Source organism: Schistocerca cancellata, chromosome 2 (assembly GCF_023864275.1).
Source record: "Schistocerca cancellata isolate TAMUIC-IGC-003103 chromosome 2, iqSchCanc2.1, whole genome shotgun sequence".
NCBI classification, from domain to species: Eukaryota; Metazoa; Arthropoda; class Insecta; order Orthoptera; family Acrididae; genus Schistocerca; species Schistocerca cancellata.
In genome coordinates, this window is record NC_064627.1 from 745,645,166 (window position 1) to 745,662,665 (window position 17,500).

The 17,500-nt window shown below is 38.6% G+C and overlaps 1 protein-coding gene across 2 annotated transcripts; it reads left to right on the plus strand.

The window, feature by feature from the left end:
• Window positions 1-197: 197 nt before the first annotated feature.
• LOC126148147 (zinc finger protein 502-like) lies at window positions 198-2,965 on the plus strand. 2 transcript variants are annotated; one of them, XM_049915738.1, is made up of 2 exons: window positions 198-515; window positions 603-2,965. In XM_049915738.1, the coding sequence occupies exon 2, from the start codon at window positions 603-605 to the stop codon at window positions 2,601-2,603; it is 2,001 nt and encodes a 666-aa protein (XP_049771695.1). In that variant the 5' UTR covers window positions 198-515; the 3' UTR covers window positions 2,604-2,965. The 2 variants fall into 2 exon arrangements, with proteins under 2 accessions (XP_049771695.1, XP_049771696.1); XM_049915739.1 differs by having other exon boundaries at window positions 686-2,965.
• The last annotated feature ends 14,535 nt before the right edge of the window (window positions 2,966-17,500 follow it).

Consider the following 17,500-nt stretch of genomic DNA (forward strand, 5'->3'; position numbering starts at 1 on the left):
TGAAGTATGATAAACTATGTTTTCTAAATAAAAATATAGATGCTTAATTACACGCGTCAGATTTTTTTATATACTATACAAAACTTTTGTTCAAGTTTTTTTTATTATTTTCTACTTTGGAATGTATAGAATGCAGTGTTGTTGTATCTATGGAATCTTCGTAGTAAATTAGTAAAATATCTTCAGGGTACCTTTGGTGAGAAACAATGAAAAAATTGAGCGCGTAATTTGTTTTCGTAAAGTCTAAAATTTCAATGCGTGGTAAAGATAAATTCTTGGTCAATTTTGTATGTGCTATTTCCAGTTGTTTTTTTGGCTTGTACCGCGTAAAACCTCTATCAATACGGTATTATTACCCTTGAAAGTAAATACGTCGTTTCATTCGAAAACTTAAGAGTCGGCGTAATTAATTAGCCTTATAAATGTGGTAACTTGATTTATCATTGCGAATAATTGAATGAAACTACAGACTTTTCATAGAGGCGGACCCTCACAGGGACTGTGAAGATAGTAAGGTACTATTTCATATATATTAAATGTAGGTGCTGTTGTGAAACTATCACTCAAATCTAATACTTCCGTAAATTATATTTCCTTCGTAGATGCCTCTCTTGAAAGGAACGACAGCAAATTATATTTGTCATATTTGTCGGCAATCTCATGAAAATCTCATAACTCTTCACAGGCACCATGTGTCTGCTCATACCTCAGAGGAACTTTCCTTCGCCATGATTGCCTTAAATGGTTGGACATTTACGAGCAGTGACGGAAAAGTGATTGAAGGTAGTGCAGGTTCTGCAACTCACGACGGAATATGTGGTGAAAATGACTCCACAGCGACGGAAACGGTGAAACAATCCGACGAATGTCTATCAGACATTTCATTACCAGCGACATCCTTGACTGATGACGGTCCAGTCAATTTAGTTCCTTTCTACAACGAAAACTCTCCTTTTAAATTATCAGATGTACCATTGGATATGAGCATTTTACATGACAGTGGTAGCGTTAGTGAAAGAAGTGTGAAGCCAGCAAATAGTGCACAGGCACTGTATGGTGGAAATAATTTAAATGTACCTGTGATGCTTCAAGACAAACAAAGGACTGCTATAAGTGGTATAAATGAAAAATGTGATCACTCAGCTTCTGCAGTCTCGAGTGATGATTTCAGTGGTTCTGAAACTGAGACTGATATAGAGGTTAATGGAAGTGGACGATTATTCGATAGTGACTATGATATCAAGATAGATATTTTTGATGAATATGAAGACCTAGAAATAGAGGAAGGTAGCAGACCTCTTAGCCCAACCAGAAATGAGGGTAGTATCAACAATTTGACAGTTGCTGAAAATAGCAATATGGAATGCAGTAGTAGATGTGTTTTAGCAGTGGCAAGTTCCCAGAACAAAGTGGTGAAGGAAGAATGCATAAATGACTCTTTAGCTTGTGTTACAGAAGACCTGAATAATACTTTTGAAAATGAAATTACGCCCTGTACAAGTGACAAGAATTGCACGTTGGCATGTACAGATACACATTCTCACAAAAATAATCAGTCTGTATTTGATGACACAAACAAAGTGAGTGATAAATGCAGTGAGATTACAGCCTCAGATCACAATGTTGTGGAGTTTTCAAAAACACTTACCTGCAGTGCAGAGTACAATGACTCAGCTGATTTGGTTAACAGTGTGGACTGTCACAAGGGAAACTGTACTCTACAAGAGGTATTTGTACCTTTGGTAGAAACTGGCAGTGCAGAATATAGGCATGGTATCTGTGGTACTGCTGTAACAAACATGTCAATGGTTGATGAACTGAGCTCCCTGCACAGAAATTCAAGCCCCCTATGTAAAATATCTGAAAAGGTAGAACACTTAGAAAACAGCAAAATTTATTGTGGGGTTAAATCTGTCTGTAACCCAGCACCTAAAATGAAAATTGAAAGACTTGATCCAAATAGTCTCACTGTTTGTACTTCTGCTTCAGAAATTATTTCCAGCCAAATAATGAGAAAAGACACTGTTCCAGTTTACAGGTGTGCAATTACATGTGTTACGCGCTCAGGTGGTTTCTTTAAAGCAAAAGTTGATCCAGGTCCTTTAAAAGATGCAACCATTAGTAAGGTAGCAGAAAGGCGTTTCTTTTGTGAATCTTGTGGTAAGGGTTATAAGAAGAAATCGCATCTCGAAAGGCATTTGCGAGCTCATACTGGTGAGCGCCCATTTCAGTGTTCGTACTGTACCAAACGATTTGCTGTAAGATCGATATTGAAACAGCATGTCCGCATCCATACAGGTGAGAAACCATACTGTTGTTCAGTTTGCCTACAGCGCTTTCCCCAAAAATCTGGCTTGATGACACATATGATGCTCCACACAGGGAAACCATTCAAATGTGATCTGTGTGAGAAATCATTTGTGTCAAACCACAAGCTGTTGCAACATTTAAAATCACATGAAAGCCAAAATATTTATTCCTGCTCAGAGTGCAAAACAAAGTTTTTCACAGAAGGAGCATTGCGGGAACATGGGAAGATACATAGTGAAGCAAAGCTTGAGCGTACTGAATGGCAAGTGGATTTTTTGCAAAAAGATTTCTGATTTGTTGAAACATCTGTAACGTAACGTGACTGAATTTGTTTCTTGTGTTTTATGTGTGATATGCGTTCAAAACAATGGTAAGGTCAGAAAATTTATATTAGGCCTATTATTTGTTAAAAATGTGTCATTTTTGTATATCTAATGAAATGTTTTGTCTACTACTCTGTTTCTGATTGCCTGGGAACATGTGCACTGTGCAGCAGTGAGTTGTTTACTTTCAGTGTTGTCTTTCGCAGTTTCTTATATGGTATTGATTTTAGGGAATCTGCTTGGTTGCATTCACTTTGTAAAATATGTTTTTGCCCTTGTACAACTCTTTTCTTTTTAATATTTTGAATATGTTATTTTGTTGCAGATGTGTATCGCAGTTTTTTTTTTTTTTTTGTTTTTTTTATTATTTTACTTTACTTCTGCTTTAACACTATAGTGATGTCTATGTTAAACATCTTTGAAACCTAGAAAAGAAATATAAAATTAAATTTCTGAATGTGAACCAACTGAGTGGTAGTTATCTTCAAAATAAGTCTGTATTGTGATATGTATTGTATAGTGTTTCATTTAAACCAAGCAGTGTGTTTACATGAGATCTGTGGACCAATTCATATCTTAGATATTTTTGTTACACATGGAACTTGTTCATGTATTCTTTAATGAAGAATGTGATTTTTCTTATCTGTGATCATTATTGTGCGAACTTGTTATTCTTCTTGTAAATGTATTTTTTGAAAACCTCTTTATCAGTTCTTAGCATCTTAATAAAACAAGTAGCTGACCACTACCCCAAGTCCCACTGCTGGCTTGCCAACCTCTGTGTGTGTGTGTGTGTGTGTGTGTGTGTGTGTGTGTGTGTGTGTGTGTGTCCGCGCGCCCGCCAAGTGGAAGTTCCTTCACACCTTCTTCCACCTGAAAGTATGATGAATATTATATGTGCATGATATTGATTAATTTGTCCTTAGATGTTTTTGCATAATGATTTTCTACTTGTCAAATAATTATAGAAATAATGGCATGTAATAACAAGCATATTTGTCTTAGATACTAACTTAACTGAAACAAATTACATCCATATTTGCAATAATAGCTACATTACACCACTAATCTATTTTCATTTTATCACTCTTCTTTATTTGCCAGTGTTCCTTCAGCAAGATCCAGTATATATTAATGTGTCGAAATAGAAAAAAACAGCAGAAATCCTCTTGTGTAAATTATACAGTAAAATCTAGTCTTCTGCTATCTGTATGTAAATAAATGTGGAAAAATATGCTGGGGATTTGCATAAGTGTTGTGACAACATTTTCAGCAGGAGTGTTAAAACATTTCTCAAGAAGAAATTTTTTTTATTATTATTTTATTTTGCTCATTCTATCACTTGATATCAAATGGTATTTCATTGTGAAGTATGATTTTAATGTGGCCCAGGTCTTTGAGTGGGTTTACCTTGTATTCATTACACCCAAAGGGCCCTACAGCTTTACACATTATAACTATGATAGTCTACATATGTTCGTTAATCTCCATTGTTCACTTTGATTAACAGAATTCCCCTTTGTGTGTGTGTGTGTGTGTGTATGTGTGTGTGTGTGTGTGTAGGGAAGATACTGTAATTATACGTAACTTTGTGAACTGGGGTTTGCAGCATGGCTGTGGAGAGTTATGGTATATAAGTCAAATCTCTCACTTCCTGTAATAAAAAAATTGCTTCAAACCATTTGTTGGTTTTACTCCAAAATAGTATTCTACAAGTTTCCAGAGGAGATCTATATTCAGGAAATGCCAAAAGGTTTTATGTGTGGGTGGGGGGAGGAGGGTGAGGCATTTATTGTGTTACGCTGTTGCAGTCTTTGAATGTCAGCATTGGAGTATGAGCATTATGAAAATGAAATGACTTTGATTGTTATTGATTCCATAGGTTACCATTTCTACATCTTACATTTATTTATTATTTGTCCCGTAGATCAAATCAGTACAACGGCTTGTACAAGTCAATACAAATATACAGTTTACAGGAGTCTAAAACAGTAAACAAGAACACAGAAGGATGATTATTTTACATTACCTACAAAATTATGTTACTTAAAGTTACAGCTTTACAGAGAATTGTTACATGATGTGACAAAATTGACTTAACAACATTCAGCTCTGATACATTATCATGCACTAAGACTATTTTGATTCCAAATATTCCTGGATGGTATAAAAGCAGTCTTTTATTAAAAGAGATTTCACTGTCTGTTTGAATTTATTTATTTCTTGGATTTCTTGTATAAAAGTTGGAAGATGATTATATAATTTTATTCCCATGCACTTGACACCATCACTGTACAGTTTTGTTGAGTGGGGAAGTATTCTTAGAGAGGTTTTTGATCTTGTGTCATAATCGTGGTAATCCATATTTTTGCTAATTTTGTTGATACTTTTTTTGGTAAAGAATAATAATTCTAGTATGTATTGGCATGGGAGGGGCAAAATATTTAGTTTCTTAAATAATGGTTTACAAGTATCTCTTTGTTTTTTGAATATAATTGTTCTGACTATCTTCTTTTGCAGTTTGAATATCGTAATTGATTCAGCATTTTGGCCCCAGAAGATGATTCCGTAGTTAAGTACAGAGTGAAAGAGTGCATGGTACATTGTGGTTAGGGTACTTGTGTTAGTGACGTTCCTTATTGATCTAATCATGAAGCATACTTTACTAAGTTTTGTGCTGGTAATGTCAATGTGCCTTTTCCATGTGAGCGCATCAGTAATAGTGACCCACAAAAATTTTATTTCATTTTCAAGTTTAACATTATTTTTTTCCATTGATATAGTTGGTAGTAATGGATTCCTGTTTTGGGCAGTGTGGAAGGTTATTCCAATTGTCTTTTTTGCATTAAGCAGCAGCCTGTAACTTTGAAGCCATCTGTGTCCTTGTAACATAGGACATGTCATTATCCTTACATTCTAGACAATGTGTATATAATAGGTTACACAGTAAAAACATATAATAGATTACACAGTATATGCATTTTTTGTTGTTGTGGTCTTCAGTCCTGAGACTGGTTTGATGCAGCTCTCGATGCTACCCTATCCTGTGTAAGCTTCTTCATCTCCCAGTACTTACTGCATCCTACATCCTTCTGAATCTGTTTAGTGTATTCATCTCCTTGTCTCCCTCTATGTCCTACCAACCGATCCCTTCTTCTTGTCAAGTTGTGCCACAAACTCCTCTTCTCCCCAATTCTATTCAATACCTCCTCCTTAGTTATGTGATCTACCCATTTAATCTTCAGCATTCTTCTGTAACACCACATTTCGAAAGCTTCTATTCTCTTCCTGTCCAAACTATTTATCGTCCATGTTTCACTTCCATACATGGCTACAATCCATACAAATAATTTCAGAAATGACTTCCTGGCACTTAAATCTATACTCGATGTTAACAAATTTCTCTTCTTCAGAAACGCTTTCCTTGCCATTGCCAGTCTACATTTTGTATCCTCTCTACTTCGACCATCTGACCATCATCATTTATTTTGCTCCCCAAATAGCAAAACTCCTTTACTACTTTAAGTGTCTCATTTCCTAATCTAATTCCCTCAGCATCACCCGACTTAATTAGACTACATTCCATTATCCTCGTTTTGCTTTTGTTGATGTTCATCTTATATCTTACTTTCAAGACACTGTCCATTCCATTCAACTGCTCTTCCAAGTCCTTTGCTGTCTCTGACAGAATTACAATGTCGTCGGCAAACCTCAAAGTTTTTATTTCTTATCCATGGATTTCAATACCTACTCTGAATTTTTCTTTTGTTTCCTTTATTACTTGTTCAATATACAGATTGAATAACATAGGGGATAGGCTACAACCTTGTCTCACTCCCTTCCCAACCACTGCTTCCCTTTCATGCCCATCGACTCTTATAACTGCCACCTGGTTTCTGTACAAATTGTAAATAGCCTTTCGCTCCCTGTATTTTATCCCTGCCACCTTTAGAATTTGAAAGAGAGTATTCCAGTCAACATTGTCAAAAGCTTTCTCTAAGTCTACAAATGCTAGAAACGTAGGTTTGCTAGCGGTTCTGGCGCTGCTGTCCGGCACCGCAGGACTGCTACGGTCGCAGGTTCGAATCCTGCCTTGGGCATGGCTGTGTGTGATGTCCTTAGGTTAGTTAGGTTTAAGTAGTTCTAAGTTCTAGGGGACTTATACCTGAGATGTTGAGTCCCATAGTGCTCAGAGCCATTTGAACCATTTTGAACATAGGTTTGCCTTTCCTTAATCTTTCTTCTAAGATAAGTCGTAGGGTCAGTATTGCCTCACGTGTTCCAATATTTCTACGGAATCCAAACTGATCTTCCCCGAGGTCAGCTTCTACCAGTTTTTCCATTTGTCTGTAAAGAATTCGTGTTAGTATTTTGCAGATGTGACTTATTAAACTGATAGTTCAGTAATTTTCACATCTGTCAACACCTGCTTTCTTTGGGTTTAGAATTATTATATTCTTCTTGAAGTCTCAGAGTATTTCGCTTGTCTCATACATCCTGCTCACCAGTTGGTAGAGTTTTGTCAGGACTGGCCCTCCCAATGCCGTCAGTAGTTCTAATGGAATGTTGTCTACTCCCGGGGCCTTGTTTCGACTCAGGTCTTTAAGTACTCTGTCAAACTCTTCACGCAGTATCATACCTCCCATTTCATCTTCATCTACATCCTCTTCCATTTCCATAATATTGTCCTCAAGTACATTGCCCTTGTATAGACCCTCTATATACGCCTTCCACCTTTCTGCTTCCCCTTCTTTGCTTAGAACTGGGTTTCCGTCTGAGCTCTTGATATTCATACAAGTGGTTCTCTTCTCTCCAAAGGTCTCTTTAATTTTCCTGTAGGCAGTATCTACCTTACCCCTAGTGAGATAAGCCTCTACATCCTTACATTTGTCCTCTATCCATCCCTGCTTAGCAATTTTGCACTACCTGTCGATCTCATTTTTGAGACGTTTGTATTCCTTTTTGCCTGCTTCATGTACTGCATTTTTATATTGTCTCCTTTCATCAATTAAATTCAATATTTCTAAAATAGAAAGAAACATTCCACAAGGGAAAAATATATTAATAACAAAGATTCCATGACTTACCAAACGGGAAAGCGCTGGTAGATAGACACAATAAAAAAACACACACACAAAATTTCAAGCTTTCGCAATCAACGGTTGCTTCATAAGGAAAGAGGGAAGGAGAGGGAAAGACGAAAGAATGTGGGTTTTAAAGGAGAGGGTAAGGAGTCATTCCAATCCCGGGAGCGGAAAGACTTACCTTAGGGGGGGAAAAGGACAGGTATACACTCGCACACACACTTACATTCATCCACACATATATACATGTGTGGCATGTTGTGTGATGTGATCGGTGTCCGTGAGGGTACTTGTGGTAGAGCTGTGCTGCCTCATGACCGTTTCCATCTGCGTAGCCATATGCAAACACCATCTCGGTTTGTTCCCTACGTGAATACCAGACCATTCTGCTGCTTGCAGTGCACTACGTCAGTCATACAGCCTACAACGCATGAGGAACACGTGGCACTCATCAGAGAAAAGTTCTTTAATCAGTGCAATCTACCATGGTAACAATTCTCATAGGACCTTTCCTCCTCTATTTCCAGTCAGGGATCTGTTCCTGCAGTTTGTTGGCTTTATTACTGTTCACCCCCCCCCCCCCCTCTCTCTCTCTCTCTCTCTCTTTGTGTGTGTGTGTGTGTGTGTGTGTGTGTGTTTAAGTCATCAGTCTTTTGACTGGTTTGATGCGATCTGCCATGAATTACTCTCCTGTACCAACTTCTTCATCTCCTAAGAGCACTTGCAACCTACATTCTCTATTATTAGCTGGCTGTATCCCAATCTCTACCTTCCGTTACAGTTTTTGTCTTCTACAGCTCCCTCTAGTACCATGACATTATTCTGTGATGTCCTAACATATGTCCTACCATCCATTCCTTTCTTCTTAGTGTTTTCCATGTGTTCCTTTCCTCGCACCAACTCTGCAGGGAACCTCCTCATTCCTTAACATATCAGTCCACCTGATTTTCAACATTCTTTTGTAATACCACATCTAAAATGCTTCGATCTCTTCTTTTCCAGTTTTCCCGCAGTCCATGTTTCACTACAATACGTTGCTGTGCTTCAAACACACATTCTCAGAAACTTTTTCCTCAAATTAAGGCCAATGTATGATACCAGTAGACTTATCTTTGTTAGGAATGCCCTTTTTGCTAGTGCTAGTGTGCTTTTTATATCGCCCTTGCTCCATCCATCACGTGTTATTTTGCTGCCTAGATAGCAGAATTCCTTAATTTCACCTACTTCATGGTGACCAATCCTGCTATTAAGTTTCTCACTGTTCTCATTTCTGCTACTTCTCATTACTTTAGTCCTTCTTCAATTCATCCTCAATCCATATTCTATAGTCATTAGATGCTTCAGTCCTTCAGCAGATCCAGTAATTCTTCAAATGGCTCTAAGCACTACGGGATTTAACATCTGAGGTCATCAGTCCCCTATACTTAGAACTACTTAAACCTAAGGACATCACACACATCCATGCCCGAGGCAGGAGCCCAACCTGCGACCGTAGAAGCAGCGCGATTCTGGACTGAAGTACCTAGAACCGCTCGGCCACAGCGGCCAGCAGTAATTCTTCATTTTCACTCAGGACTGCAATGTCATCAGCAAATCTTATCATTGATAACCTTTCACCTTGAATTTTAATTCCACTCTTGAACCACTGAACCACTTTTTATTTCCATCATTGAATCTTCAGTGCATAGATTGAACAATAGGGGCGAAAGACTCTATCCCTGCCTTACACCCTTTTTAATCCGAGCACTGTGTTCTTGGTCTTCCTCTTACTGGTCCCTCGTGGGTCTTGTACATACTGTATATGCTTAATCTTTCCTTATAACTTATCCCTATTTTTCTCAGAATTTCAAACATCTTGCGCCATTTGACAGTATCGACAAATCCTATGAACATGTCTTGATTCTTCTTTAGCCTTGTTTCCACTATCAGGCTCAACATCAAACGTGCATATTAGGTGCCTTTACCTTTCCTAAAGCCAAACTGATTGCCATCTAATATATACTCAGTTTTGTTTTCCATTCTTCTATATATTTTTCTTGTCAGCAACTTGAATGCATGAACTGTTAAGTTAATTGTTTTTTGACACTTCCTACCAGTGATTTTAGAAATTCTGATAAGATGTTATCTATACCTCTCCCTTATTCTATTCTAAGTTTTTCAAAGCTCTTTTAAATTCTGACTGTAATACTGGATCCTCTATCTCTTTTATATCAACTATTTCTTCTTCTGTCACATCATCAGACAAGTCTTTCCCCTCATAGAGTCATTCAGTGTACTCTTTCGACCTATCTGCTCTCTCCTCAGCATTTGACAGTGGAATTCCCATTGCACTCGTAATGTTATCACCCTTGCTTTTAATTTCACCTAAACTTGTTTTGACTTTTTTATACACTGGGTCAGTCCTTCTGACAATCATTGCTTTTTCAATTTTTTCCCATTTTTCATGTAGCCGTTTCACTCCCTAAACATTCTTGTACTTCCTCCTTTCATCGGTCATTTGAAGTATTACTTCTGTTACCCACTGTTTCTGCACAGTTACCTTCTTTGCACCTACATCTTTCTTTCCAATTCCTGATTGCCCATCTCAGAGATGTCCATTCTTTTTCAACTGAACTGCGTATCACAGTATCTATAACCCCAGAGAACTTGAAGCATATCTCCTCATTCCGTAGTAGTTCTATATCCCACATCTTTTGTGCTTTGATTCTTCCTGACTAGTTTCTTAAAAACTTCAGCCTTCTCTTCGTCATTACTAATTTGTGATTCTGGGTATGCCTTACAACGCAGTATCTGATTTCAGAATCTCTGCCTGACCAAGATGTAATCTAACTGAAATCCTGTCATATCTCCCAGCCTTTTCCAATTTTACTTTTGTCCTCTTGTGATTCTTGAACATAGTATTTGCTATTACTAGGTGGAATGCATTGCAGAACTCACTTAGTCTTTCCCTCTCTCATTCCTTTCACCAAGCCCATATTGTCCTGTAACCCTTTCTTCTGCTCCTTCTCCTACAACACATTCCAGTCCTCAACTATTAGATTTTCATCTTGCTTCATATACTGAATTACCTATTCAATATACTTTGTCTACCTCTTCATCTTCTGAGCAGCATTCCTTGCCCAGTGGCTGCAGTGTATTCACTGCAGAGCTGGTAGCCGTCTCTCGTGCACTTCAGTATATCCATTCATCGCAGAATCATTTCTTCTGTGTACTGACTCCTGGAGCAAGCTGTTTAGCAGTGCTACCCTCGCCATCCTTTGGTAGTGTCCATCCAGGAGTCCATCTATGCCCTGGACTGGACCCATCGTTCAGTGGTGTTTGTGTGGACCCCAGGACATGTTGGCATCCCAGGCAACAAACTTGCCAACAGGCTAAGCGGAAACTGCTTCTGGAGATGGGCATCTCTGAACCTGACCTGCATACTGATTTACGCTGTAGGGTCTTTTGGCTTTGGGAGACAAAATGGCATAACAGTACACACAGCAAACTGCGTGTCATTAAGGAGACTACGAATGTGTGGAAGACTTCCAAGCAGGCCTCACAGGGAATCAGTTGTGCTCTGCTGGCTCCGCATTGGCCACGCTTTGGCGACCCACGGTTACTTCCTGCACCGTGCAGACCCGCCTGGGTGTCAGTGCAGTGCCCGGTTGGCACTGGCCCATGTTCTGGTGCACTGTCCCACTTTGACTGCCCAGTGACGAAATCTTGGGTTACTGGACTGGTTGCCACTACTTTTATCGGCTGATTTAGTTTTATGTTTTATTGATGAGGTTGGGTTTTATCATTTGATCTAAGTTTTAGCACATGTCTTTTGTCCCTCTGTGTCCTCCTCCCTAGAGCTTGTAGGGTGGAGGTTTTAATGTGTTGCAGAGTGTCTGGCTTCTCCTTTTTTGTTCTGATGGTCAGCCAGCCATGGTAATCTGCTTTGTTGTTTTATTCTCTTCATCCTGTTTCTTGCATTTCTGTCCCCTTTTGTCCATTTACATGTTTGTTGCCCTTCATCGTTCTTGTGATTTTTCCTTTCATTCCATTATAAGTGGTAGTCTTGTTTGTTTTATTCTCACACTTGTGGCATTGTTTTATTTGGAACAAGGGACTGATGACCTCATAGTTTGGTCCCTTTCCTCCTCTTTTAATCCAACCAATCTTCATCTTTGGCTTGTGACATCAGCATGCGTATCTGAACCATCATTATTGGTGTTGATTTGCTGTCAATTCTGATGGGAATAATGCTATCACTGAACTGTTCACAGTTACTCACTCTCCCCTAACTTCCTATTCATAATGAATCCTACTTCAATTGTATCATTTTCGCTGCTGTTGATATTACCCTATACTCATTTCACTAGAAATCCTTGTCTTCTTTCCATTACACTATTCGGACCTACACTATATCTACATTGAGCTTTAGCATTTCCCTTTTCAGATTTTCTAGCTTCCCTATCACATTCAAACTTGTAACATTCCATGCCCCACCTCTTAGAATGCCATCCTTTTATTGGTTATTCAATCTTTTACTCATGGTCACCTCCCCCTTGGCAGTCCCGTGCCAGAGATCTGAATGGGGGGCTGTTCCAGAATCTTTGGCCAATGGAGAGATCGTCATGACACTTTTTCAGTTGTAGGCTGCATGTCCTGTGGATACACATTGTGTCTTTAATGCAGTGGTTTTCATTGCCGCTGCATCCTCATTCCATTGATCACAGCTTTGACAAGGCCATTAGCTGAATGAGGGTGACTTCTTGTGCTGGAAGTCTTTTGACCACCTTTGCTGATGACTCTTATTCAAAATTTAAGTGATGACGGCGCTCGAATCCAGGACTGAGGATGTTTTGATTACTAATCAAATGCGCTACACGTAGACCATGGGTGCACTGGAGAAGGGCATAAACACCCATAATAAAGGAGAGTCTGAAAATCGTAGCGCTAGATATTTGCAAGCTATGGTATGTTGAGTAGATTTAGCAATTTAAGACAATCCAAAAAAATGGCTGCACTTTAAGCAGTGACTTGTGGGTCTCCAAGAACATGTAACACTGTGGTAACCAAAAAACCTCACTAATATTTTAATATGGCATCATCAGTAAGATATTAAAGCCATGCATGTTGCTCAGTTATTTTGGCATGGCCATCTGAATCAATGTAAATAACAATATTGTCTCTTGAGCATATTCTGATGAATGGGCTACATAGGTATCAAATAAGAGTTGCTAATTGTAAGCGAACCATTAGGTTACTACATGTAAAACATACCAAATACTCAAGACTACTATGCTTTTAAAGTTGCAGTGATCATGTTTTCCCTTCACAAGTTTCTCTTTGTTTATTATGGTATAGTATTTTAAGTGTCACACTGTTAATGCCTCAACTGAAGGAACTTTGCCGTGTTGCCTGGGTAAAGGTTTGGCAAACCCTGAGTTACTCAACTGAAGGCTGGTCATCAACAACAATCCTTTCTTATTGTAGACTGCAGACATACTTCAGTGATCAACATTTAGCATGACAGTGGGACATTATTTGTCATTGGGAACAGAGATTATGTGTCACTGTTTGGACTGTGACATAAAAATCCTTCGGCACACCCCCATACTGAGTAGCCTCTGAAACACCTACCACATCCAAGTTGTATTAAGGTCCTTCAGATATTCAGAGCCTATCCCCAGTCAGCCTATATATCCATAGCATCTGGTTGGACACCTGTGGAGATCACTTCAATGTTGAAATGTGCAACATCCTTAAAAACTTGTCAAGCGAGATAGCACACTGGACTCGCATTCGGGAGGACGACAGTTCAAACCCGTGTCCGGCCATCCTGATTTAGGTTTTTCCATGATTTCCGTAAATTGCTTCAGGCAAATGCCGGTACGGTTACTCTGAAAGGGCAGGGCCAACTTCCTTCCCTAATCTGATGGGACTGATGCCCTTGTAGATTCGTCCCCTCCATATCTATCAATCTATCTTAAAAACTTGAAATTCACCATCTTCTTCCGACTTCACCCTGCAGTTAATGATGCCAGACTTGCTCCATTTCAGTGACTCAAGGAAATGCTAATCTTTAGCCTCTAAATACAGTTAGTAGTATTTTGGCAACAAATGTTAGTTTTCACATGATGTATTACTGTATAATATTTTTTCCTCTTATGTCTACACATTCTCAATATAAATCTTTATATCTCTCTCTCTGTGGTCAGTTTAGCAAGCCATTGTGCAGATCATTGCAGATGTATCTTTTATTGTTTTGTTGAGTCCTGAGGACCACATCCCAATTTCAGTTCTTTTTAATCTGTTGTTTCCTGTTCCTTCCTTACCATATAATTTCAGTGTTTCTTTCTCCTCTTCCTCATCCACTTTGAACTAGTTTTCTTTTCCATCTTGTAATCATGCCACCTGTGATACCTTTGTTTTGAAACTGTATTATCTATTGTTTGGGTTATATTGTGCTGTTTCTTTTTAAATGTTTGTTAAAATTAGCTTCTTGTTGACTCCTTTCACCATGGGTATATGATGATTTGGTAAATCTGTTATACAAATGATATGGCCACTCTTCATGCAGTTCAGATGTCTTTTTTATTGTTATATTCATGATCATCATTAGGATTACAACATTCTTCTGCAAAGTTAACAAATTGTATGTACATAAATCTCAAATTTGTGCGCTTACAGTGAACACACATATCTAACCAATCTTCATTTCAACTAATTGACTGGCATCTAGGCCTATTACTGTTGTACCCTACCTCAATTGTACTTGTACAGATTATAGCATCGTAAATTATATATTCCTGACAATTTAAAAGCAGGTGTTGTCATTCTGTATCATAGCACTAACATATTAGAATACCAAGAGATACTACATATCCAGGCCCCACCCACACTCCCCAAGTTACCAGTCAACAACCTATTGTGATGCATTGTTTTGTTATGTTACAGACCATAATGAGGAGCAAGCTAAACAGAATAGGATAGCCTAACACATTAAGGATAAAATGTCCAATGTAAAATTTAATGCTGCCAATTCATTTTATCCTTAAGTGATTTCTGGCCTCAGAATTAGACAAAATGTGAACATTTTTGCTGTTTCCTTTGTTTTCTGAATAAGTGTTAGGTTTGTTGCAGTTATAGTACACAAGTATAATTTAAATTTAAAAACAAAATTTTCATAAAATGTAAAGAAAAAGTTCTTTTTTTATCAGCAGAGGCGCACAAAAAAGAACTTGAATATAGTAGTTCAGCTTATTCTTCAGATTACTCAGAAAGATGCAGTTACATATTCTTAGTACTGCAGTCTAGTAGGTGAGTAGTTCTCACGGGTGATGAGAATAGGATCTGAGTGTGTGAGGAGGAGGGAGAGTTAGAGAGAGAGAGAGAGAGAGAGAGAGAACAGCAGCAGATATGCACATAGCAGTAGAGAAAACAAACTCTGGTGTAGGTGGGGATAATAATGGGAGAGTGGGTGACTGTTCATAAGTTCATAAACCTAATTAAGTAGGAGGGAATCAGATAGAATATTATTGAGGATAAATAGATTGGGAGGGGGAGGGGGGGGAGGTAGTCCAGTGATACTTGTAGGTCAGAAACAGGGAGAGTTTGCTATTAGGTGATCTGTAGGACTAAACTAAAAGTAACTGGCTGTGAAATAGTCATTGCAGTTCATCATGGGCTCAGGAGCCTTCACAAGTGGCGTAGTCTTTCCAGGCATGTGATATATCAGGGATAGGACTACAATAAGCTGCACCGAGATAAGTTTCATACTGATGTGACTCTTAACAAAGACTTGAAAGATGGTTGGCACGAGGGTGGACCAGTATATTTAGCAGGTGGATGAGTGATGGAATACCACCTTGGGGAATTCCCACAAGGCATATGTCCTGAAATGCAGAATGTTCTCCGCAACATGGTGTTCTTTGACTTGACCAACTCAGAAATATGTTGATTGATCCATACGCTTCCAGCTGCTAGCCTCGTGGATCATATGTCTTTGAAAGCACTACCAGCACTCATTTATTGTGTCCCACCAAAGTGGAGAACCTACTGTGATCCAATAACAAAAGACAAGCAATTCGTAGGAACTTAATCTGTGCACTGTATTAACAATTAACTGTTAGTATAGTGCTTAAAGGGTGATGAGCTTATGCCAGCTAAATTTAATGTAATAAATAAGATAGAATGCTGCCACTTTGAAGAAAACTGCTACAACCTCAGTTACATTTAAACTTGTTTATCTCCTTGCCATGTAGCTAGCAGAACTGCCCAATCCTTGAATCAAAATATTCAGGTAATTCGTAGGCATGTTTAACAGGGCACAGTTTTAATTTTCATTTGAATTGGTTGGTATTCCCAGTTTCTTGCATAATGTTAGATGGGGACTTGCTGCAGAGTACACTCTCAGGCAGTCTACATGAAAATTAAAATATATTGTGGTTGTGTAGATCACAGTTTAGTTGGAAGTCACTTTGACTGTAGCAGCAAAAACTATTAATGCGTAAATGAGCTGGGAAAGAGTGTAATAATCCAAAATGTTTAAGAAGTCCTATGTAAGGTGTTCAGTTATCTACTATACAATAAAGACTTGGCCCATGTGTCCAGCCAGTTGTGTGTAGTCCACTATGTTACTCATCTCAGCCACACTGATAGAAGAAATTGGCCACTGTGTTTACACGTATTGTGTGTGGCTGCTGGCAGTCACATTAGAGCCTCACTCGTGCCATAACAGTGCACTCAGTGGCCTGGCGGTGAAACGTCCATCTCTGTGTGTGCAGCATACGATGTGTTACAGAGATGGTCATTCTCATTCTGTTCAACATTTTTATAGTTTAGTAACATGTACACATGACAATCTGTGTACAGCAGAGGTATGGCACTTTGTTGGTATACAAGATAACAGACCCTACTGAAGTCATGTAAGCATGGCTGTGTACAGGATTATAATCAGATTTTGAATATTAATGGGATTTCAATATTTTCTAGATCGGCATTGTTTGTAATCATCATAAATGTAAATAATCTTTATTGTGTTATATTACCAAGCGAGGTGGCGCAGTGGTTAGCCACTGGACTCGCATTCGGGAGGACGACTCAATCCTGTCTCCGGCCATCCTGATTTAGGTTTTCCGTGATTTCCCTAAATCGCTTCAGGCAAATGCCGGGATGGTTCCTTTGAAAGGGCACGGCCGATTTCATTCCCCATCCTTCCCTCACCCGAGCTTGCGCTCCGTCTCTAATGACCTCGTTGTCGACGGGACGTTAAACACTAATCTCCTCCTCCTCCTCCTATTGTGTTATTAACATAGGTATACATCCATTTATTGTTTATCTTCTGTATGAGATGCCACTGATGAAAAGCTTTGTGTCGAGATACCACTCTGGCCAGTAAATACTTTTGAGACACATTTTATGGTGTATCACAAGATGTCCTTTGTCAAACATACAAGTTGCGGAGCACCCAGCATACAAATTTTCAAATCCACAATTTAGTTTGAAACCCAATATTATCAAACTTTTTTGTTGATAAGCTTTGGTCTAGCACTGAATCAAATGCTTATCTGGCACTAAAGAAATACTGCAGCGGCTTTTATGCATTAGCCTTAATCCATGACTTTCAGTATTTCATGTGAGACAGATGTGAATTGGAAATTCATACCGGTTGTCTTGGAGGAGGTCATTCTGTTTGAGGTACTTTACTGCTTTTCTTGATTAAATAGAGTAGATTGTGGTTGAAGAGTTATGTAACAACTGTGCATTGAAAATATGAGTCTCACAACATGAAACATTAACAGGGTGCAT